General features: G+C 40.4%; 1 protein-coding gene across 5 annotated transcripts in view; it reads right to left on the bottom strand.

Annotated features, from left to right (window-relative positions):
- EPAS1 (endothelial PAS domain protein 1) overlaps positions 1–24040 on the bottom strand; it is a 78082-nt gene that overhangs the window by 10408 nt on the left and 43634 nt on the right. For 3 of the 5 annotated variants that reach the window (XM_065833414.2, XM_071806093.1, XM_071806092.1), the window contains exons 3-8: positions 15076–15227; positions 14388–14472; positions 13995–14057; positions 13766–13884; positions 13471–13673; positions 4574–4680 (exon numbers count right to left, since the gene is read on the bottom strand). In XM_065833414.2, the coding sequence (XP_065689486.1) occupies positions 4574–4680; positions 13471–13673; positions 13766–13884; positions 13995–14057; positions 14388–14472; positions 15076–15227 (729 nt within the window). The remainder of the gene's footprint in view (positions 1–4573; positions 4681–13470; positions 13674–13765; positions 13885–13994; positions 14058–14387; positions 14473–15075; positions 15228–24040) is intronic. The other 2 variants (XM_071806095.1, XM_071806094.1) reach the window with 1 other exon arrangement.

Here is a 24040-nt window from a genome sequence, read left to right as displayed (position 1 = left end):
ACTGTTTAATAGGTTCCTTATTTAGGTGATGGATAAGCCCAAGACTCAGATGATTTAAAAGCTATTCTCACAAAAAATTTTTTTAAATCTCATAGTTTAAATCTATACCTCTTTTTATACTTTAGAGTGAGGAGCTGGTGATATCAACAAGAAGAAATGTCACTCTTAAAAAAGTATCAAAATTAAGAACGGTAAATGGGACTGTTTTGCCTATGGGAAAAATAAAGCTGAACTACTGTACTTCTCTGTCTGCTGGAACTGAGCTCTTCCTCTGCAATAGTTTGAAATTCGCAGCCGAGAAGGAACCAAGACCCATGTGATAAATCAAATAATGTTTATTTAACTCAAAATGTGTTTTTGAACTGGCCTGTGTTTCTTAAGCCATAAACTGACAGTAATACAACTTGGGTTTAAAGTTTCATCTAGATATTGAAAGGGTGAAATGCCCCCTCCTAAATATTCTGTAATATTTGAAGAGAATGAGTTTTCAGTATGGAGCTTTGGACTACTGAAATGTGAAGTTTTAGGACATCTTATCTGTTGTAAACCCATTCCTAAAAGCAATGAATATTGTCATTCAATTCACGGTTGTCAGCTGAGGAAAAACATTGTTGATGGCAATAAAATTAGGGCTGGAGTACACAAGCAGTACTGGCCCTAATAAGGGTCTGTATTTGTAAGCAGACATAGTTGCACTGAGTAGCAAAAGTAGGAACTGGCTCAACTAAACTTTTGACCACATTGGCAATCTTGTCTTTTAAAGAGCTTTTACGCCTGAGGACAGTATGTCATCGAACTAATGCCCTAACAGTTATGCAATTTGACTCAGTAAGGCTGGAAACTTGATTCTGCAGGTTTTGTACAGAATTCCTTGTGAATGTGGCCATTAACAGAAGCTATTTATTGTCAGTCTCTCCTACATCACCACCATACAAATGTACAAATCCAGGCCTGTGAAATGCAACAACTGTTCTGCAGATAATTGTTGCTGTGTTTATCCTTCTGTCTCTGGAGTTTGTTTGTTTTCTGCCTAGGAGTATTTAATCATCCTTCATTTAATTTATTTAGACAAAGTAGAACATTACTTTTATTGATTAAATACTTCTGGTGGAACAAAATCAAAAGGCTTTCATTTCAAAGTGTTTTAGTGACTGGACTGTTCTGCTCTGCTTGTGAAACATAATTACACTGCTTCCTAATCATCAGTTCATCAATAAGAGTCACAGTGTAGGCGCCTGTTGCATTACAAAGAAGCTTTTTACTGCTTTAATCTTTTTTATTATTATTATTCAAAGCATGTCATGTTCTGATATAATAAAGTACAGCAGAATCCCTCCATGGGGTAATCTCATAAATTACGAATACACTCGTAACTGTTGACTTTGTTATCAACGCTACATTTAAGGTCCTGCCTTCAGAGTGAACTTCTCACTTCTTTTTTTTTTTTTTTTAAAAAAAGAGGACACATTACTTGTATCTTTATAGAAGTAGTTAACATTTCAGTGAAACAGGTTCCAAATTATATTCCTTATCTTTGGGTGGAGAAAAGGGGAAGGCAGGGATGAATTTAACTGAATACAAATTTTGGATTTTTTTAAATTGCTGTGAGACATTTAATAACTATGATTTACTTGGAAGGCTTGTTGAGCTTCTGCATATTCAGCTCCTCACTGATGTCAACAGCAAAATTCCTATTGGCTTTAATGGCAACAAGACCAGACTCTAATAATCTATAATCACTTCCATTTAATCACTGCATTGGAAAATATAGCTCTGTGGTCAATCTTTTGTGTAGATTTAGGTAACAAGACAGAAGTTTTCATCTTGCACAACATGTGAAAAACTGGGTATGCTAAATACTGCTAAACACATTTTAATCTTCCATTTGATGATGACTAAGACTTTTGTACTCTATATGCAACTATACTTCTACCAAGAACACAAACAGTATTGTGGCTTGCTTCAATGTAAGCTTGTCATTTCACCTCAGGAGAAAAATAAAGAGCAACTAACTGCTGTACAGCCAAACTACAATAAGCATGATCTATCACTAAATTAGAAGGAAGGAAAGGGAAGGAATTCTGCTGCTATCCAAGAGACTCATTTTTGAGGTTTCACTCCCTCTCTTCAAACTCCAGTCTCCTTCCTCTGTTTCCTATGCATCTTTACAACACTAAATGGTTGGCACTGTCAGAATTGATGACTGTATTATTGCATGAATATATACTTTATATATAGAATATTTCTAATAAAAAATATTGTTCAATAAATACAAGTGTGCTGAACATGAATTTTGAGGTGTATATTTCCATATATAAAATGAACATGCCCAGGAAGGACTAATAAGTTCTGCATAACTAGATGCTAGGAAGAACTAGTAAGTTGTGTATAAGCTATATACCTGCTTGGTTACCCTGTGCATTAGACAACATCTCAATGGCACGCATTATGAAACCCTATTTGGACAGCTTATATGTTTTCTGAAGTCACAGCTTGCTGTCACTTCACCTATGTGGTTGTTCTCCGAGTTGGTGAGAAGCTGGACTGTCCCAGAAGACACAGGAAGTATTTATTTTAGAAAAACCTAAAGGGGTCAAATTTGCTGGAGATGTAAACTGATGGTTCTATTGTGGGCAACAGCATTTAGCACAGATTTTGTTCCTGTGCTTCCAACAGTAAAGATCATCCATGCTGATCCTGTGCTATGATAAACACTATGGAACAGTTTGATCCTAAATATTTGTAACCTGTGCAATGCACAGTGCCTTGAGCATTTTTGCTGGTATAACTCACCCCTCTAAACTTTACCTTACCTCCATTCTGCTTCTCCGTCAGTCCTCGTGCCCAACAGCAAAAACTTGTAGGACATGGCTCTTTTCAGTAGGCACAAGTGGCATCTAGACATAAACTCTGCACTATGTGAGGTGAATAGAATTTGCTAGAGTGAGGAGCAACCTCCGTCAGTGTGTGGTCAAGATGGGTCCCAGAAGCTCTCCAGAAATCTCTACTTGGACAAGTACCACTTCAGTGCTCTTATTTAATTAACTAAATAGGGATAACCAACAAGGGCTCACTCATTCCTGTTACCAAAGAGACTGCTAGCTCTCATTTAATTCTCTCCCTGGTGTTGTCTCATTCCTAGAAATGCAACACAACGATTTAAAAGCAACACTGCAGCACACCCACTGGTTTCCCAGGATGACCCTCGATAGCTCAGCATAGGGTATGGACAGCCTATCTATGAGTGTCACAAATTCCTTTTCACTGTTAAAAGCACGAACACATTACCTGAGAAACAATTTTAACAAATACATTCCCGGAAAAACTCTCTACAAGTATAGTGTGATTTCTTTCTTTTTTTTTTTTTTTTTTTTAAAGCAGCTCTGGAAACAAGATGATTCATACCAACACTATTTTACAGCACACAACTTTAATCACTGCCAAGCATTCTTTCAATTAACATTTCGACTCAAAGCTGTCCTGAATCCTTGCCATTAGAGCTAACACATATTCTCTTTTCCTCTTAAGGTCAGACAGTTACTCTTTGCTGCTACTTTTCTCTGGGAAGTACAGAAATACGCTCTGTAAGTCTGTTTGGCGGACAATTCCCTACAGACCTGACCTACGTCATGGGCTTTTTCTTGGGGACTGAGACCTTGATCATAGTAACTACAAAGCAGATTTTCTTTTCCTTTTTTTTTTTTTTTTTTCTTTTAGCTTGTGGACCATAGCCTAGGAGCTTTGCTTTGTTTTTATAAAAAGAACAGCAGCAGATATTTTAGTGATGTGTCGCTGAGAACTCTCCCATACACTAATTCAGTGGCTGTAACAGCCAAGGGTGGGAAATGTCATTTGTACATTAGTGCACCATGCTGTCTCCAGCCATAGCACCAACTCTGAGGACACAGACTGAAGACTGAAATCAAATAATCTTAAGACATCTTACGTAAGAGAGAGAGGAAGTGTAACTGTATGGTCTGCTGAAGAGAGGGAGCAGATTGTGGATCTCATTTCTGCTCCTGGAATAATTCTGCCACTTTACATTAAAAACAGTTTATATAGGCATAAGAGTAACAAGAAGAAGCTGTTCCTAGCAGTATATATTATTTGTATAATGCATATCTTTTTCAGAAAGTCTCCTCACACATCTGCTTTGGGTAGGGAAGATAGCTGTTATTTGGTAGCAGAAGAAAGACATTCAAAAATACACTGCAATAAGCTCTTCCTATTACCCTTTACAGCTGCTCTTCCAGTAAACACACTTCTCAACAGGCTACTACTGCCCAACTCAGCTTTTCAAATTTTCAGCTGATCCTTGTATTATCCCTTAGAGAGACAGTGACTAATCCTCTCTACCATCCAAGTTTAGTCCTAATCGTGACAAAAATCAGACCCTGTAAAGATCAGCAGCAGGTTTGAGCTAGACAAGCACAGTAGCCTGCAAGTTTTCTGTCCAAGTGTAAATACTGTTCTCGGAGAATATCTGCACAGAAGGTGCATTTGTATTTTCAGCTACTTATTGAGATAACTTCAAGCTGTGCAAACTATGAAGAAAAATAAGAACATCACTTACAGTTCTGGTGACTCTTGGTCATACTCTCCGAGTCCAAGGCATGGTAGAACTCATAAGCTGAACGGCCCAGCAGCTCCTCTGGATGGTATCCAATCAAGTCTGTAATTCTTAAAAACCAAATATTTTAAATTCAGGTTGCCTTAGCCTTATGCTTACATGTATAAGTCACCTATCAGCTGTAGTCCTTAGACTAACAGAACTAAAACAACAATATAAGAAATTCTGAACTTTGGAACACCTTAGAAGCTGTAGAGAACTTCTGATCACATTCAGAATAAATTGCCTTTTACTACTACCAGAATAAAAATTCCTAGGGATGTCATTACATGTGTTGCATATTTTCCCAGGCCTGTTGCACAGTATCTCTTATGGAAGGTCTCAACTGGAAAACCATTGCTGACAAAGTTCTCAAGCTGTGCACTACATACAGAAACTCCTAGCTACCATCATTCAAATTCAAATGCATATGATGGGGCTAGTGGTTGGCACCACCAAGTTTAAAAGTATGTATACATTTAAAAAAAATACACATAAAAGGGTTAAATAACTCCTTAATAAAATAAAAATGCAAGGTGAGAAATTAAGGACACTTAAAAGAACAAAAACAGCTACTTAGTGTTTCTCAATTATATGAGAATGTTAGCACATTGATTATGTTACTTGGGTAACTAATCCACAAACTAAGTAGGATTTTACATAAAGCTATGATCTCAAAAACTAGACTTTTTCAGAGCCTTTCTGAGCACTCAGGCAAGACAAGAATTCTTACAGGTTCTTGAAGGAATTAAAATAGGTCAAACTGATTATTTTCTCTGATGAGGGGGTGGAGGAAAAGAGTTCTTTTTTCCTAAATTCAATCTGAAATACCGTTGCACACAACTTTACAGGAAACCTGCTTAGTAAAAAAATAATTCAAAATTAAAAATATCGTGTCTTCTGGGAAAATAAGGAAACATGCCTATTTTCCAAGTCAACAACACTCCTGGATACCTTCTCCTAGCTTTTAAACTGAAATAACAACCTGTAATGTAGCACAGAGCAGTACCGGAAACAACTATAAACCAACTGCTAAGCTTTCATAAACCCTGAAAAGCCAGGTGGTTTGCAAGGAATGGTCACATCTTGCAGCAAGTCACTGCCATCAGTGGTAGTGCCTGGTGACTAACTCCCTTGGAAAGGCTTTATCTGCCCCCACTACATTTCATTAGTGGCGTTGCTGCTTTTAAGAGACGCATCCTCCAGTTTGTGTACTCCCTGGAAGGAAAGCCTTGGCCCAGCCCTCCAAACACAAGCATGTCTTTGCAAGACAGACATGTAAATACTGTAAAACAAACAGAGCAAGAGCATGGTATTCATCTCCCAGATCCCCCTCCAGCAAGGGAAGACACAGAAGATGGAACTATTTTGTGTATGGTTTGAAGGCCAAGGCGTTGAGTCAGCTTTTCCCTCGCCTCCACAGAACTGTAATAGCTCATACCCCCGGGGACGCCTTCATTCTGTCACTCTGAAAACTGCTCTTTGTCCTGATTTCCATGGAATGAACCTGGATTTATAATGGTTTAGTTGAGCAAAGACTGTAGTGGGTTTTACTGGGTTCTCCCTGAAGACTTACTCTCCTGTTTATGTTTACAGTTTGATTTATGCTTACAGTTAGATTGAAGGGGAAATTCTTGAATCAGGTTTCAAAAAGAGTTGCTTTTTTGACTCTCTTCACTGACAAGCTTCTGAGCTTTTAAACTGCGCCCCAGTCAAATCTGTAACTTTTCTCTGAAACCACAATTGCTTTTTCTTTGTTAACAAAAGAAGAAGTTCTAATAATGAGTTGGCCATCAGCAGAAAACAAAGTACAGAAGGAGCCCTAATAGAAATAAGGCTTCCAAAATACAGCTGCTGCTGGCCTGTATGCAGTCAGCTGGGACACTGGTGTAAGTGGCCAGAGGCTTTTGCCAGGACTAGTGTAAATATACAGTCTTTAAAAACAGAAACTATGGCCTTCGGCTATATAATGGCATAGTGCCATGAAACCATCCCGGTTAGTTTGGAGCTTGTCACAAGGGGAAAGCTTTTAAAATCCAGGAAGTTGAGGATTTACTCTTAATCCAGTCATTGGGACCTGAGAGCCAAGTGAGGGTTCAGCTGGGAGAAGGAAGAGGAAATAAAAATAATGGAAGAAAAACAAAAAAAACCCCAAAAAACAAAAAACAAAGCAGCATCGAGTACCCAGCAGCACCACTGCAAATCCAGAACCACATTACCACCTTCCTGGATGTCAACAGTGGAACCGAGCAAGCAAAAAATGTGTGTTACAGCAGGCTGAGGGACACTTAACTCATCATATAAGAACTGCAAACTCTATGCCAAATCATCTATTACGATCCTGTAAGACCCCTCTCAAGTTGTTCCTCGCTGTTCATAACGAGCACCCTCACTATAAAATTATCTTCTTGTCATTCTATGGCACAGAACAACTTATGGTGCGATCCTGCTGTGACAATGTTAAATTTAATTAGATCTAATATAATCTTGGATGAAAGTTAGCAAGTGGTGGGTTGGTATCTTTTTACTACAACCAACTGGAAAGTATATAAAAAGACAAAAAAGGATATCAAAGAAATACCCACAAACCTCACAAAATTGACCAAATTCTAAACTCATGCCTGCTAACAGTGAAATACTAACCAAGAGTAATTGTTTTAAAATAGTTACTAAGAAAAAAAATAAAAAGGCTAAGCAGCCTCTATGACCTTGTCAACTGATCTGTTAATCTATTGCAACTATTCAAATTAACTACATTTCTCTTTAAACAGTCCTGGAAGTGAAATTATTTTTTTAAAATATAGAATGCTTCTGTCTCCCATCCTAAAAAAAGAATCCCTAAAACTGGCTGACAGTGTTTCCTAGATACTTTTTTAAATAACAATTCTTGTTTGTTATAAAATAGTGGTAATAGTATTAGTTGGGGTGCGTGAACTGGTAGATCACACCCTCCTTTAGTCCTCCTCTGATGCTACTAACCCTGAAAAGCTAAAAAAAATCTGGTGGGCTGCAGGTGGTGCAGGGCTGGAAATCAGATTAGCCAATTCCAGGGCCAAGGTGGGCAGCTATTCCCATCCCCATCATAACCGTCCTGTGACTCTTCTGAGGTGTTTGTGGAAGTCCCAGCTGAGAACCCAAAGAGCACCTGGGCCAGGAGGCTGTGAGGGCTTCAGCAAAGGTGCCTGCACTGACCTCACGTGAGCATCGCTTTGAGGTTCATCAAGTGAGGTGCACCCTCCAAACCCCGCCTGTTTTCTGGAGGAGCCTCTTAGCAATATGAAATGCTAGGTGAATACACAGAGGTCCACATGCAAAGGAAAAAGCATCCTATGGATCTATGAGGATGAGGAGTACGTAACTAAGAGAGTAACAGAAATACATATGCCCTGTGGGACCGAAGAGTCATTTACAAAACCTTAGTCCACAACACAAGTCTTCTACTTTTGCTTAGACACCAGACAAAAAATTGCTCTTTGTGCAAGCTGTGGAATGACAAAATTGGAAAACAAACTGTATGGTGGTTTTGGATGGCATTCCTGCCATGGTAGGCTTTGTGTTACCTTCACATTTGAAAAAGCTAAATTGGTGCTAATTGGATAATAATCATTTTTGTTGAAGACAGGTGGGCTAAGAGGCTGTTTATTCGCCTGTTAACCACTCATTTCTGAAAACACAAATACCTTTGGGGGAATCTAATATTGCCAGACTGGCTCTTCAGTTTTCTGAGCTAAACATGTCACCATGATTTACTGAGGTCAAAATCTCAGCAAAAGGTGGGCAGCAGCCCTCTGCAGTAGCAGATCTGTTCCAGCTACCACTACTTATATGCTTTTTGAGCACTGCTTCAGTTTCTCTTAACATGCCCATTTCTTAGGATGTGGAGTAAAGGCAAAGTTTTGTGCTTAGGGTACACAACAGAGAAACAAGCAATCTGAATCCTATTTCTAGATTTGTACAACTTTGCGCTACTTTATCTCTTTGTGACATGGCAAATCAAACAAAGCTCACTGCTTCCAAGGCTACATCTCCTACGAGATGAGCTATTTCAAGTGTTTTGGTTATTCTTAAAATTGTGCTTTTCTGTCTCTTTATAGGAGCACAAAGCTTTTTGTTGTATACCATTTCTTGAATTAAAATAGTATCATAAGAGCCATCAGGACTGAGAAGTCATGCTCTTTGTGAAAGGCTGCTGTAATGTTGACTGCTCATAAAAAAAATACCTGGGTGTATATTCATCTGGCTGTGTGTGGACTGTGTGTGTGAGGGTGTGGATCTCTTAACAAAGTCTTTTTGTATTCAAACTGTTAACCAAGTTATTGAAGTTAAATTGGTCTTGACGGGAACAAACAAACAAAGCTATACTTAAAGCAGAATGAGTTAAAATTAAAAAAGGAGAAAAAAAAATAAAGCCCAATACAGCCACTACACCTGTGCTAAATCACTCTGCCAGCCTGCTAGAGCAAGCAACAGGGAAGCAAGGCAGTCCTGCCAAGCACCCACATTTCCTCTCAAAACTATTCACGGCTGTTTCTACACTAACCCAGGCCAATGAAAAAACAAAATGCAAAATCCTGCGACCCTTGTCCACTCCTTAGAAGGACGGTTGGCCTGGTCACGTGTATCAGCCCTGCTAGGCAAAATAAAATAGATGGGTACATTAAAAACTTCACCAAAATTCTCTCTCTCCTACTCATTTGGTCTATCTAAATCGAAGTTCTATTATTAACAAAAGAAGTTGGTAATGTTTTCTTAAATATGACATATACCAAAAGCCAGTTTTGCCAAATGTTGATCTTTGGCTTCATATATCATCACTTCACTGTTGTCTTCATACTGCATTTTCCCTCTGAGCAGGGATGGAGGGATAGGAGGTCCTTTCAAATGTTTATTTGCATTCTCACCTAATTTAAAAATATTCCCCAAATATAAGTTAAATGGGAAGCTGACTTAGATCTTCATATGAGGTTCTGTGCCTGCAGATTTGTTTGTTTTAAAGGGACATAACTGGAAGCACAATAGAACTCAGTTTCCTCTCAGTCAGGCACAGCCTGGATCCCAAACATACACTCATTAGGAGAAACTTAATTGCAACCAACACCATTGGCACTGTATCTTCCTGCACTATCCTGTTCTGAACCATCATGCATCCTCCATCACTCCTTTTTCTTCTTCAACTCTTCCATTAAAATGTTCCAATTGAGAAAAAGCAAAAAAGAGTACAGCTAATTGGGTTTCTTGTAACCAAGAACATACAATTCCCCAAAGCCAGCCATGCCTCCAAAGTAATGGAGAACATACACTCTCTAGCATGCTGGTGCCAGGGAACTGGTTGCTGACACAGCCCCCACAGCTGCTGGCTGCACATCTCACCCCGTGCAGGATAGATTTGTTCTCTTACCCTTCTCTCCCCCCACACACATGCTACCCACAGCAATTACAAGCAAAGAGCTCTTCCTTTTCCCCTTCCAGCACCCCAGAGATTGCAGGGATGAAGGTGAAAAGCCAACACCACCTACAATGCCACGTTAACCTCCCTGCTTTCTAAACCCTGGTCCCCTCCAAAACACAACATATGGTTTTCCTCTGTTAGGCATAAACCATAAAGGCTGAGACTGAATGTGCTGGAGCACTTGAAGTATCTTTGGGGTGTTCTATCAAATTCAGATAGAGTTTTCACTTTTGTTTTGTGGATTTTTTCACCACAGAAACATACTGACACTACTTCTATCTACCTATCGCTCCCATGGCCCTGCACAGGAAGATACACCGAGCATCAGCTATGCCACCAGGGTAGCAAAATTGCCTTTGTACAAAGACTTGCCTTTTTTTTCTGAATAAAACACCCTCACTGGTGATCCTCCCTGACACAAAACATTGTGTAGCTGAACTAAATCCTCACTTGGATTACAGAATTGTACCACTGATCAGCATTTCCGTATTACAGCTAAAATAATCCTTCCTGTAAATCACTTAGCCAAGATAAGTGGAGCAAGGGAAATGGCTGAAGCAGGCATTTAACAAAACAACATCTTTTTATTATTTATCTCTCTCAAACCTTTCTTTACAGCCTCATCGCCTTGTGAAAGCCATTTTAAGAATACAAACATATCCCACCTAATCACTGGCAAGTCATGGGCCCATATATAAAAAATTGGTTTTGGAAGGCAAAATATATGAGCCAGCATCTCACACATTTTAAATGAGGTACAGCCAGTCTTGCCAGCCTTATACTGCATCTGTCCCGTACCCTCCTGAGAAAAAGACAAAAGAATCAAGGCACTTCACGTCAGCCAACTAGTTTTTTTTATGAAGTGTAAAAGGCCTATATTTTGCATGTTGTTTTGTAACAAGCAGCAATCATGAGCTTTCCTAAGGAGATGACAGATATGATCCTAATTTTCCTCGAGGATAAATTTCAACTTCATGTACAAGGGCAGCTCTCCTTTGTACCCACTTGAGCTTCACACTAAAGGCATACGCTTCCATTAGTAAGGTCCAACATGCCACTAAGGTACTCCCTCAGAAATCCTAGAGTTTCTTCAAACTGAACTCTTCAAAACCAAAAACCTAATGCTCCCTGGAAGCAGACCTGTCCACACCAGATGAACTGCAAAGGGGATACTCGGATCGCTGCAAAAGCCGGCTAGAGGAGCCACGCTGCCCTCAATGATATCAGCCCTGGACTGCAAAGACACACTCTTTTACACATACATGATCATAGAGTCATAGACTAGAATCCTGGAACAGTTTGGGTTGGAAGGGATGTTCAAAGGTCCAAGCCCCCTGCAATGAGGCAGGGCATCTAATAAATAAGCTGTATCAGCCCTGCTGTGTTGCTGCAGAAAGGCCAGAGCAGGTTGAAAAGGGTTTAGGCATCAGACTGGCATATGCTGCTTTTCTTCCTCCACTCCGCAGTCTGGATTTACATTCTTGGCTTAAGCTGTTCCTTCAATGCCATTTGTCTAGCAGCACTGAATTTGATAAGAACAGCTGAGTGTTTTGCATTTTTTTGTGTCTAGTGATATGTCGTCTGTCAGAGAGAAATCAACATCCCTCTGGGATGGAAGCAAGAGCCAAGAGGATCTGCTGGGAAGAACCTGAAAGGTTTGTGAGGTCTCCTCCTTGTCTGGCCTGGCTGGCTTTTTACAACTTTATCATGATCTCAATAAAACATGAAGGAAACATCCAACCAAAACTATTTAGTAAAAGATGTGATGTCTTGTTCCCTGGTTTTAAAGAAAAATCTCTGAAATTCCTTACAAGTTATAGCCTCCAGAGGAAGCTGTTGTATTTCACTGCCATATGATAAGTTTTCCCTGTAAATCAACTCCCACTAGTAAAGGCAGGGCATAATGTCATTCTTTTTAAAATAAGCATGTGTATCTTTAATGGGACAGCATCAGTCTCTCTAATTCTCATTTACTATTACTTATGCATTAAACCTGGCAGAGACATGTGAATGTTGCAATACAGCAAAATCCTCTGTTACCCTCCTCTTGTCTGTCTCTGAATGGCCCCAGTAATTCAGAGGTACATTGCTTTTAACAATGAGTCACTGCTATATTGTTGCTTCCCCCCCAACAGCAAAATCATATTGATATCTCAATTTTTTCATCCCGAAAGTACTAAGAAAAATAAGTCTATTTTCTTGTGGTTACATCAGAAGACACTTTTAGTTACAAAACTTGCTGCTGCATTCTCAGAGAGGTCAGAAGAAGGTCAGTCACAAGTTTCACACTTGTAATCTTGCTTTCATCCACAGCTGCTAACACTGCTAGTTTATATGGTTGCTTCATCACATTGCTTAAAATAATACTCTTGCTTAGCACAAATTTTAAATCATCTTCGAAGGATAAAAAAAAATAACCAAGATCTCAGTCCTGTGAGATTTTACATAAAATGCAAGCAAACATATAATCCCACTGATAATCCTAAAGATCTCAGTGGTTGCTAACATTTCTGAATTTCAGGAGACCAGTTTCATTAGACAGAAAACTTTATATTAAATTCAAAGATGACCTCATAAACTTCAAAAAAAACCCCCAAATAAACACCAAACCCAGAGTAGTACAGACAGGACTTTCTGGGGAAACAGTGGGACAGTTCATGAGAAGGGATCTCTGGCTCACTCACACGCAGGGAAAATGGTTACCACAATATGTAGAGACATGGAAAAGAGATGGATGGTACAAAATGCCATGGAGATCCCAGGGGAAATCAGGCAGGTGGACACTGCGGGGATCTCATTTTTTTCCACTCAAGAGTAAAGTATGGGGAGCAGAGGACACAGCTCCTTGCTTGACCCAAGATTTTCCCTTCCCCTTCATTTTGCCACTAAAAGAAGCAGACAGATAACCAGCAAAGGTTGTTTGCTTTTCATTAAGCAAGAGGCTAAAACCCCATTTCAGAGCCGTAGATGCTCTGGATGCCTTAGCAATTCTTAGTTAATCTAGAGCATAAAGTACTTTCCAGCTAACCAATAACAGCATCCTGGGACAAACCAACCGTAAAACAGTCCTTGACTGAGGTCCATAAGGCATGTTGTTTGAGACATTCCATAAAAAATGAGAACAGAAATGCCGTGTACTCTTCACTTTGTTAAAACACAAGAAGCTAATGCTTATGGCTCTAAGTTGCCTCATCTTTTGCCCGTGAACTTGAATTCCTCACTCAGGAGGAAACATTTTGCCCAGACTGAGATTTGAGATGAACTAAGCAAGCCTCTGAATAGTTGTCTTGGTAACAGACTGTACTTCTCATCCTTGCTTACCAGGTCCACACAAGCAGACATTTGGAAGGACGGCTTGTTTTGTTCAAGAAGATAGGAACACCCATGGAAAGGAATAATCAGTGGAGCTTACCTGTCATCACAGTAGGTAAATTTCATGTCCATGCTGTGGCGACTCAGGAAGGTCTTACTGTCCAGGGGTATATCGATGTTTGAAGGATGCTGAATAGGCTCACACATTATTATAAGGCAGGTAAGAAGAGGCTCTTTATACCCACACAGAGTGTGAGGAGGGCAAGTGTTATACACTTTAACTTGTCCAGTACAGTGCAAAACCTGGAATGAGAAACAAACTTAGAATGTACTTTCTTTACATGTCAAAATGTCTTTTTATATCAAAACCACTTATTATGGCTAAAATAAGGTACCTTCCATGTGGCAGACTTGAGGTTAACAGTTCTGCCTCTGTTGGTAACGGTGCATTTCATCCTCATGAAGAAGTCACGCTCAGTTGACATCTCTTTGCTCTTCTTTCCAAAGCCTGGACCTGTATAGGGAAAACAGCAAACAAGTTTTCTCAGTTTTGCTTCTTGATTTTTCTGTTTATAAGCATGAAGGATTCAATGGAAATAACAGACTAATTCTCAGATAGTTTACCTGCAGAGACCATCAAAGATGCATGGACCGTTGAAGAGTGGTTTGTAGAGCTCAGACCTAAAACTTTAAGTGGAACTTAAATGGACTTTGTGCATTTAAATGTATGTTTCAGCTTGCAGCACATAAATCTTTGCAAAGTGTTACAAGTGAAAACATTACGCTTGTCTTAACTTGATGAAAGGAAAACACAAAACAAACAGTTCTCAGTGCTATCATACATAAGCAATATTTGGCAAAACAAAACAAATCTGCAAATTACTGAATAACAGTTAATGATTACTCTAGGAATGAAAGTTCCCTTTACCACAGACTAACAGATCTCTACTACTAGCCAATGACTTCATTAGGTTATTTAAAAAGCAAACAGTGGTTCTTTGCTAGTTTCATTATTACCATTTTTCAGACTCAGATTCTCTCGAATTTCTTCGTGGTCACATGGATGAGTGAAGTCAAAAATGCTGTGTCCAGTTAATTCCACCTGTGCAGAAGAACTCCATTTAGCCAAACAAAAACAACTAATAGTTTTTATCTGGTTTTAAATACCACCTATTCAGAAGAAACTGGTCACTAGAACTAAGTGAATTGACAGGATGTTCACAGACACAAATCCTGTGACCCTCCCTGTGTTTATCCTATGCACAACTTCTCATCTTCTCCCCAGAATAATTCCCTGTCTTTGGATTTGCACAATGCAGTTAACAGTCAACACCAGTGGTTATTTTCAACACAGAAGGAGAAAACCACCAACCCACAAAGCAGAAAACTGAGGGGACCTAAAAGAGCAGCTCTATCACCTCTGTCACATAGTCCAAGGCAAGAAGTGAATAAACACCCATTCTCCTCTCCATGGTAATAGCTAGAAAGGCAAGTTTGCAGTCACCAAAGACACTACAATTTTGATAGAAAGGGAGAGGGAAAACCCCCCACTGTTGTCTGGTGTTAGGGTACCTGCCTGAGAAATAAGACATTTTATTTCCAGTCTTTTTTGCAGTGACACACAACTGTTCTTCTGTATTTAGGCAAAGGAGTTGTTTCTAGGAATTGTATTACAAAGACAGGAAAGTGTTAAGGAACAAGTTACCTGGGTAAGACCCATGTATTTGTTGACATTCTCTGACAAGAAGATCATGTCTCCATCCTGTGTCACCACGGCAATAAATCCCTCCAAAGCTTTCAGGTACAAGTTGTCCATCTGTTGGTCTGCCTCTAGTTCATTCTCATTGTCAGCACATACTGAGAAAACAAAAAGAAAAAAGCATCTGAAGTCTTCAGCACCCCAGTCAGACTTTTTCAATGCAAGCGTAACATCTCTATAACTAGACACTGAAGAGCATCTTCTTTGTGTGCATTCTATTGGCCATGTGTAACCTTTACATCTCCTAACAGGTACGAAATATAGGACAAATCTTACAGAAGTAAATTTGTGCATTCCTAACAAATGTCTAAAAAAAGATACTTTCATCAAGTCAAGTTTTCCAAGAAGTTTAAATACTTTTTCTATAAAGCATGCCTAAACAGACCTCTCCACGCAGCATGGAGAGGTCTGTTAACGCTACCTTTAGCAGAAAAAGTGGAAACAACACATCCTTGAATCCCTTTCAGGGGAATCTCTCTTTCCTCCCATTAACCTCAGTATTCCTGGCAAAACCACAGATACATCCCATCGATATCCACTTTTTCACCTGCAGACATCAAAACTCCCTACGTGCCACTCCACCAATCTCTGTCAAGCTTCATCACCCACCTACACTCCTGCCCTGCAAGCAGGAGAGCCTCGAGCCCCACTTCCATCCCTTACATTTGCCTGTGCAGATTCATCAGCTCAGTGCATCTTGTCATTTTGGGAGAAGATGTGCCACTGTTACGCTGACATGCTAGAATATTTATTAAGACACTTCTTTTTTTCGGTTATTTGTTTCCCTGTTGCCTTTTGGCTGTGTTGTAGAGGCAACTGATGGCACCACAATGCCCATGTTGGATGTGCTCCACATCACTTATCTCCTGCAATGGGAGGCAGTAAACAGGCAGAGAGGGAGGGAGACACTGCTCCTCCTAATGCTGGTCACCCAAGTGTCCACTCATCACTCCTGCCTTCCCTTCTACACTTTCAAGTATGTTTCAGCTTCATGAATAAGAAGCCTGCAGTACACGATTTGTAGATGACTAGTATTGAAAAATTTTTGTGTAGGAGCCAGCCCATTAATTTCCTGACATGTTTTATACTAAACTTCTGGGATTATTTTTGTACAAAACTATTTACAGATATCATGTCTGCTCTGTGTACCTCAGACATGCTGTAGAGAGCTTATCTTTATAGTTTTGTCAGTGAGCCTGCACATTAGTGATCAGTCTTTGCAATTATGTGTAGTGGTAAGGCTCTGAATTTGGGGGCAAAAAAGCAAACAAACAAGAACTCCCAACCTTATTGTCTTAGAATAAAGAATAACCAACTCCAGCCATACACTGCTGAAGATACAAGGGCAAGGGTAAGCCTCATCTAGATCAAACGTGCTCCGCAGCCCAAGGCAGCAGGATTATGTGAGGAGAGCTGAAGCGATGCTGCTCCCTGTGCCCCTCCCTCTCTGGTGGCACCAAGGGCTCCAGCCTGGGCCCACCACTGATTCTGCCGGCCAGAGGCTCCAGCTGTAATTGCATCAGCCTTATTCATAACAACAGTGGGACTCTTAGAAGAGTTTATTGGAGAAGTTGCTCTTTTATGTTGGTTTAATGCCGCAATTTCAGCATACAGTTTTTGTTCTCTTGTACACATACTGTTAGCACTTGAGAATAGTATTTCATTTTTATTCTTTTCCTCCCTGAATCAGCACATTCATCATTTCCCCTCATGTTTCTTGTAGAAATACTCATTCTCGAAGAAGTCTAGAAGCAAGAATTGGGTATTGTTTTGTAAAACATTACTAGAAGTGGTTTGGTTTCGGTTATTGTTTTGGATAGAGACGAGGCTGAGCCAAACTAATGCAGTTTTTACTTTGAAGTATTAATGAGTTACGATTAAAGGAAGAGTTCGATCTATATACCTCCTACAACTGCAGCTGCTAGTGCCTGAGGATGGACAGCGAGCAGATGTAGAGAGATGAGCATTTGCAATGCAGAGCCCACCAAGCTGCTGTTTGGAACAGATGAGTGGTGACAAAAATGATGCTTCTACTGCTTCTGCATCCTCCTCCTGCTCCTCAACACCCATCCCTGGCAGCAGCCCGCTACCTGTCCTGCAAACAATGATACAAATGAACTCTGCCCCAGAGCCATTGGGAGCACCTGGTTTACCAGCCTTTGCTTCTCAGCACAACCATTTGGTATCAGGGAAGAGAAGATGCTCTCTGGGGCTGGCTGGCGCAGGCTGGGGATTTATCGTTTTGTGTCCCTGCACTGCAATTCTAACTGTGCATGCAGGGGCCAGTTCCTCCCCAGCACAAAGCAACCGATTTCAGGAAATTACATCAGCACTAGCGTTTAAAATACGGAAAATACACAATAATATATTTGAATAGTATGCACTTTGACCATAATGACATTTAGGGAAGAAAAAAAAAAAAAAGGTAAGTGACCATCTGCTCCCAAGCTTGTTTCTGCTGTGTAAAGAATGTCAAGGGTCTTTTTTTACTTTTCCGGAAGCAAACAAATGGTTTATTCAGCAGGGATCATGGCTATAGCCCAAGACAATCAGCCAAGTGTGGGTTCAGAGAAAAAAATGACTTTTCAGCTCTAACCCCAGACCCTCCTTTCCATTTTTTTTTCCCAGCTCATTAAGTTTGCATTAACAAAACATGACTATTGAAAGGCAGGAAGGCTATTCAAAGCACTTGTATTCTTAAATGCCTCCAACAGTGAAAGACAAACACTTTACTTGTATTATCAGATGATTAAGTTTGCTTTTCCATGTATATAAATTATATTACTTATCCAAACACACAGAGAGTACATAGGATCACTCACACCAGGGCTGCAGGTCCAAACCCTTCATGTCCTAGCTGAACACAGCACTTAAAGATATAGTCAGCTTTAAAGCACGTGGTTACAGGGTTTGTGGGATCAGGGTTCAACTTTTTTATTAAAATTACCTTCGTCCAGCTGCAGGCGTCTGTGAGGGAGGGAGGCGGGAAGAGAGTCTGTGCTGCTGTGCGCCCCCGCTCATGTAACCCAAAAGCATGACCAAGGTGTTTTGCAGACATCCTCCAGCTTCCCTGATAACTCAAACAACCCCACCGTATGCCCTCCCTTCTCCCTTAGCAGCCTTGGCCACAGCAGGCAAGGGGAGCTGGCAGACACGGGTTTCTGGGGCTGTTTAAAGGGGGATGCTCACTTCTTAAAGACGGAGTGGTGAAACCATGGGCACCATCAGGCAGGTGACAAGTACCTCCAGAGGCCACTGAGCTTCTGCCACCATCTCTTCCTTGCCTGGGCATCCCCAGCAGCCTGTCCAGGGAAAACCAGGCACTGGGGGCTGCACCAGAGGTGCTCGTGTCTTCTGCTGTGTCCAGGTTCTTTGTGGTAGTTGCAAACATACAGTCTCAGAAGGTGTCATCTGTGCTAAATCCCTGAAGCATATTACTACCTGAAGATCCTTAGTCCAACAGCAATAAATATGCTGGGCATCACTGCAGTGGCCCTAGTATGCCCCGTATCAGGTAACTGAATATAAATTATAGTAATATAAATAATAAATAACAGTCCCTCATATGGTTGCAGTTACAGCATTATAGCTTGTTCCCTTTTCTCCTGTGAAAATCACTAGCTACTAATACACAGAGGATATATACACATCAGGAGACTGATACATCAGAAGCAATTCAGTTACTGCTACTAGCAGAAATCCATTTTGCGTTAGAAAGAATCTATTTTGCAGAAGAAAAACAAATAAAATAATTGCTACTGCAAGCTGCTCCCAGAAATCCCTATTGTCTTTCACTTTAACAAAAGAAATTTCAGGTTCAGATGGAAAACATTTGAGAAAGCCAGGCCCGAATGGAAGCAGGAGATTGGCATGAGGAGGTGGGGCCAGAACTTAGTTTCCAGTAGGTCTGAGGTCACTTTATCCAGGCAGTAGCACTCCATGTGGACTTGCCAGAATATTCCGGGTCTTAAGGAAAGGTAACCATGGACTCAGTTTACCCTGACTTTTAGGTAGAGGTTTGATCATCAGCACTGCTTTTCAATATAGCTGCTAACTAAACTTTGAAATAAGGAGGTGTTTTTCCTGCATCTTTTCCATCTCTACCAATGGAAGTACCTCACTTCAGGTACCATAATAGTACAGCAGGGAGACTGGACTGCAAACATGCCAGTTTACCTATAAATTAATAGCACATTCAGCAGAATGAATACTGTAATATTATTGTTCATATTACAGTTACATCTATGGATCCCAGCCAAGACTGTGCTCATGTAGCCCTGGGAAGCCTATAAAGGAGGGAGAATCCCTGCCTAGCTGAAATCGAGAGATTTTGAAACACATCAGAGAGCCACGAAAAAGTGCAGTTGTCTCCCTGAGGTGACTGTCAGAGCTATAGCAGAACCAGGAACACAGCAACCACGTCCCATGCCCCAGTTTGATGGGTCATCCACTGTTCATACTGACCCAAGGCAGTGTTTCTTGGTCCGCATCAAATTTTGACAAAGTATTTTTCAATCCATGTCTCAGCCTTCATCAAGTTTTGATAAACACTTTTTTTAATCAGCTCCATTTAGAAAAATTTGAAAACCACCAAAGTACAACTTATTCATCAACAAGAAACTTTGAACTGTAATGGCAAATGCTTATTGCAGTGTTTATGATAACCTTTTATGCTAAAAATAGCTCTTGTAAACAAGCTTTGATTAATTCCCACTGTCAGGATGTGCGCTGTTCCCAAGTTTAAGAACACTTTTTCCGTAGATGCTTGCTCATTTCCTTCAGTCCAACCTCTTGGAACAAGTCTGAAGTCTCAAAAAGTCAGGCTCTCCCTACAAGAAATAATTGCTCAGGTACAAACAGCCTCCTAGAAAACAGTCTCTACTCCTCTCAACACCTTTGATCTAACTCTAAGGGGCCTTTCTGGTCAGTTCAGAGGTAGAGAGTGACAAAAAAGCTTTTTACTGGAGGTCACATTGTCACCTCCACAGAATTTCCATGGCTTTGTCTCTAATCCCAGATCCTAAAAGTACCAGAAAATTTCTTGGTTATTGTCCATAATGGACACCAGGCTACAGCTGCCACTCCTGAGGAGGGTTGTAAAAACTGCCTGATGTCCATAGGCACAAGTTAGGGAAGATCTAACAGCAGCTTCATCCTGCATCAGAGAGAACAGCTTTGAGACAGACGTCTCTTCCTGGTTTCTTGTTTGGCATCAAAGGAAAGAGACTGATTCATTTTTTTTTTCTTTCTTGACAGGGCAGTATATCCTGTTCAAGGGGACATTTTCAATGTGTTCAATAAAAGCTTTCAATTTAGATACATCAAGAAAAAGCTACTCTTAAGCTTGAAGCTTCCTGAAGGGCTCTTATCTCCAAGTGCACAAGCAACTTTGATAAAGAAAACACTTTTTGTTAGTGTTATTTTGATTGCAAAGTTTGTATCTAGCCAAATCATTCAGATGCTGCTCCCATGAAGCTGCTTCAAGTGTTGTAGTCGTTGGTGTTGAATGGTGGGACACAGGACCCCATCAGACCAGGCTCCCTTTGGGAACTTCTGGTGCACCTTCCCAGAAAAGAGACATCCTTTCAAGCATTTGAAGCACTCAGCATCCAGCTCCACTCTAATTCCTAGCAGCATGGTTGGCTCAAAACTGTTTTTCCAATTTAATAAAAGCAAACCAAGTAGACATGCTATTTTTAAAGCACTGTTTTATGCCACAATGGTCTGAGATGACACGCAGTGTGTCCAGACATTCAAAAACAATGCCCACATCACTTCTCCCTACGGTTTGTCCTCTCCCTTAAAAGCCCAGAGAAAAAACTATTTTTTCCCTTCTGCTCCCTGCTGGCTTTCCGGCTCTGTTGTCTCCCTCCCTTGAAACAACTTCACACTGGCTTCCTCGTGGCCTCCCTTCTCCCAAACAACTTCCCGTCTGCTTCCCTGTTCCCTCCCCATTTCTCCTGCTGTCTGCCTGCCCAGGAGCAACTCCCATCCAGTTTCCTTTGCTGGATCTCCACACAGAAAAGACACCCGGTTGGCCACACAATTGGGATGGGATTAAAGCAAACTGATGAAATTGTGTTTGCCTGATCAGCCTGACTAAAAAGCTTGTAGTCGTGGCACACAGAACTCACTGGTACCAAAGAGTTCCGGTTCCTGTAATGTCTTCGGCATCAGCGTGATCCAAATAAACGCTTAAAATTATTGGCACCGCCTGCTAATGCCCAAACAGTCTTCTTAAAGTGGATTATTTTCCTCCTATTCAGACAAAAAGAGACCAGCTAAGACAGCCTTAGCAACTATCACGATGTCAGGTGTTAACATAGCATTTTTTACCATCTATTAACCTCTCCCAAAGCATTAGACTGATTTACTAGCTATACGAGAGAATAGCAGGGGACAAGCACTGCTATCAGTTTTTCTGACCACACTAAAGGACATAAGGTCCCAAATCCAAAAGCTCCACTACGGATAACCATAGTTTATTTTCAGCAGCGACTTTATGTGATCAAAACCTTTACTTGAAATGAACAAAGATCAGGTCTAAATTTATCCCAAACATTTGAATGTGACGATGGCAAAATGTATTATGCCAACAGAATTAGGAGACATCTTGAAAAATATTTAAGATGATCATAATTAAATGATATTTCTACTTAGCATTCCAATTATACTGTGTACTGTTCTGTGCACAACATGGAAACAGTATTATAAAGCTATTGTTTCAGTTTGCTTCCTGTGATACTAATCTCAATCAGGCCGTCAGACGAATAGCCTGCATTTCTAAATGTTAAAGGCTTCCTCTCGAACATTCCCACACAGAATTGCCTACTGTGAAAATCAAAGGGAAACGTGTTACTAAGTAAAGCAGCAACTTTTATAAAGAAAACCTGGTATTTTTTTACCCTTTTGAACTCTGAGATATACAACCAGCTATTTCCTATTACGATCAGACACAAGAGCCAAGCTTTGGTCCTGCAACGCCTGCAGGAGACATGCACCGTGCAATCCAGGAGCTGGGATTTTCAGAGGCACGTAGCGGGAGAGCTCTCAATGTGGTCTCCGATTCATGGGCTCCGCCATTCACCTGCTGGAAGAATGTGGGCATAGATTTCCCTAGGTCTTGTCTTCCAGACAGATAAATAATCATTATGCAGACACAGCTAGTGAAACAGCCCAAGTTACACAAGTGAAAAGCCCTATTCCAAGAGACAGGGAATAATAGGAAGGGGCATGAGACGCTCAATGCCAGCGGACTGAGGCTGGCACGTTGCCTACAGGCATTTCTGAAATCCCACCTGGAGCATCAGCTTGCAGAAAGACAAGGATGCAGTCCTGGGAAGGGCCTGGTGCTCTCTGCTCCAGGGAAAACTGCTGCGGAACGACAAGATGTGTCCACGTTTGAGAATTGTGCCCACAAACAGTAACATGAAGTAAAATCTAGTGTACCGGTAGGTATTCATAGAATAAATAATAAGTAAGAAAAATGCTAATCAAGCAGTAGTTTTTTCCTCTAGTATCTTTTGAAGCATTTTTCAAGCCACATTGCAAACTTATTTTAGTGACATTGTGTGTATATATATATATAAAAATGCAGTAAATGTTATTTTAATGTCCTAATTAGCGACAGAAAAAATACTCCCACTTAACTCCCGTTTACACTGAGCATCTAGTCCAAATAATCAAAACTATTTCCACGAAGATAACACAAAGCAAAGAGGGGGGGTCTGTGGACTGGGGCAAGCATTTGCTTTTCATGCACAGTGCAGTCCTCTACTTCCCCATTTCCCAGCTCACCTGTCAGAGATGACACAGTAACCCTGTGCTCCCTGTCAGTCAAATCGGGCTCCTCAAATGCAATACTGAATTGATGGCCAAATTCCAGCCTGCTAAACATGCATGTGAAATGGGGACAGCTTTGCTTGGGGCTCAGAAAGGGTGCAGAGCAAAAGCAAGAATGGGGGATGGACACACACCACAAATCCAGTTTCCATTTTGCTCCACATTCTCATAAAAATGTGATGGGCAGCAAACCTCTTCATCTGTGAGCCTAGAGCTGTATTGAAAACCTAGTGCTTTGAATTAAATCGGGCAGTGCTCCAGTGTGTCCTTATAAAGACAGTCATTATTGAGAAGCCCACAAAGATATAAAATCTAATTAAAATGTTATCTATAATCAGAACGATATAAATCACAGAATATAAATTTCTGGCTTGAGTTCTTTCATTTCAACTCTTTCTCACTATCAGAAAATAATACCCAACTCTTCCAGCAAGTCAGTCCCCTTAAAGTACCTTAAGTTCAGTTTCTCAGAACAGAAGCATTGAAGATTTTGAAAACCTTCTCTACATCTCCCGTATCTAAAGGATGCAGCCATGGACAAAATGCATTTCATCAACAACAGAAATTTTGATGAGAGGACTTACTCCGAGTTAATATTTAGACTGGGGAAGTGCATCAGATTTAAGGTTATACAAATAACTAACACAGAGAAAGCCCAAAATATGAAATCACAGCCTGTTGCTACTGTAACATTTCATTCCCAAATTCCTTTCTAACCACTGGGTACTGGTGGTACTTCAGGAAAATGTCCATCAGTTACACGAATCACATTGTTTTTCAAACACCATCACAGGAAAATCATACGTGTATATATGAATATTATACATATATATTGAGTTGTCATCACTATCAAATGATATGAGCCTAAGCCTTAACACTACAGAAGCACTAAAACAAATGTTTTATCTGTAGATTTTTTTCTCATCAAGAAATGTACGTGTATTTGAAAAGTTCACTTTAATCTTAGCAGTTCCCAGGTAAGCAAACGTACTTTTCTGATGATGACAGCATGAAATTCTCTCATGTCAAGTTTCACACACATACACATTTTTCATATTATCTTATGGCC

Source organism: Patagioenas fasciata, chromosome 3, assembly GCF_037038585.1.
Source record: "Patagioenas fasciata isolate bPatFas1 chromosome 3, bPatFas1.hap1, whole genome shotgun sequence".
In the NCBI taxonomy this organism is placed as follows: domain Eukaryota; kingdom Metazoa; phylum Chordata; class Aves; order Columbiformes; family Columbidae; genus Patagioenas; species Patagioenas fasciata.
The sequence above is the reverse complement of the archived record's forward strand: the minus strand, read 5'-3'. Positions and strand labels throughout refer to the sequence as shown.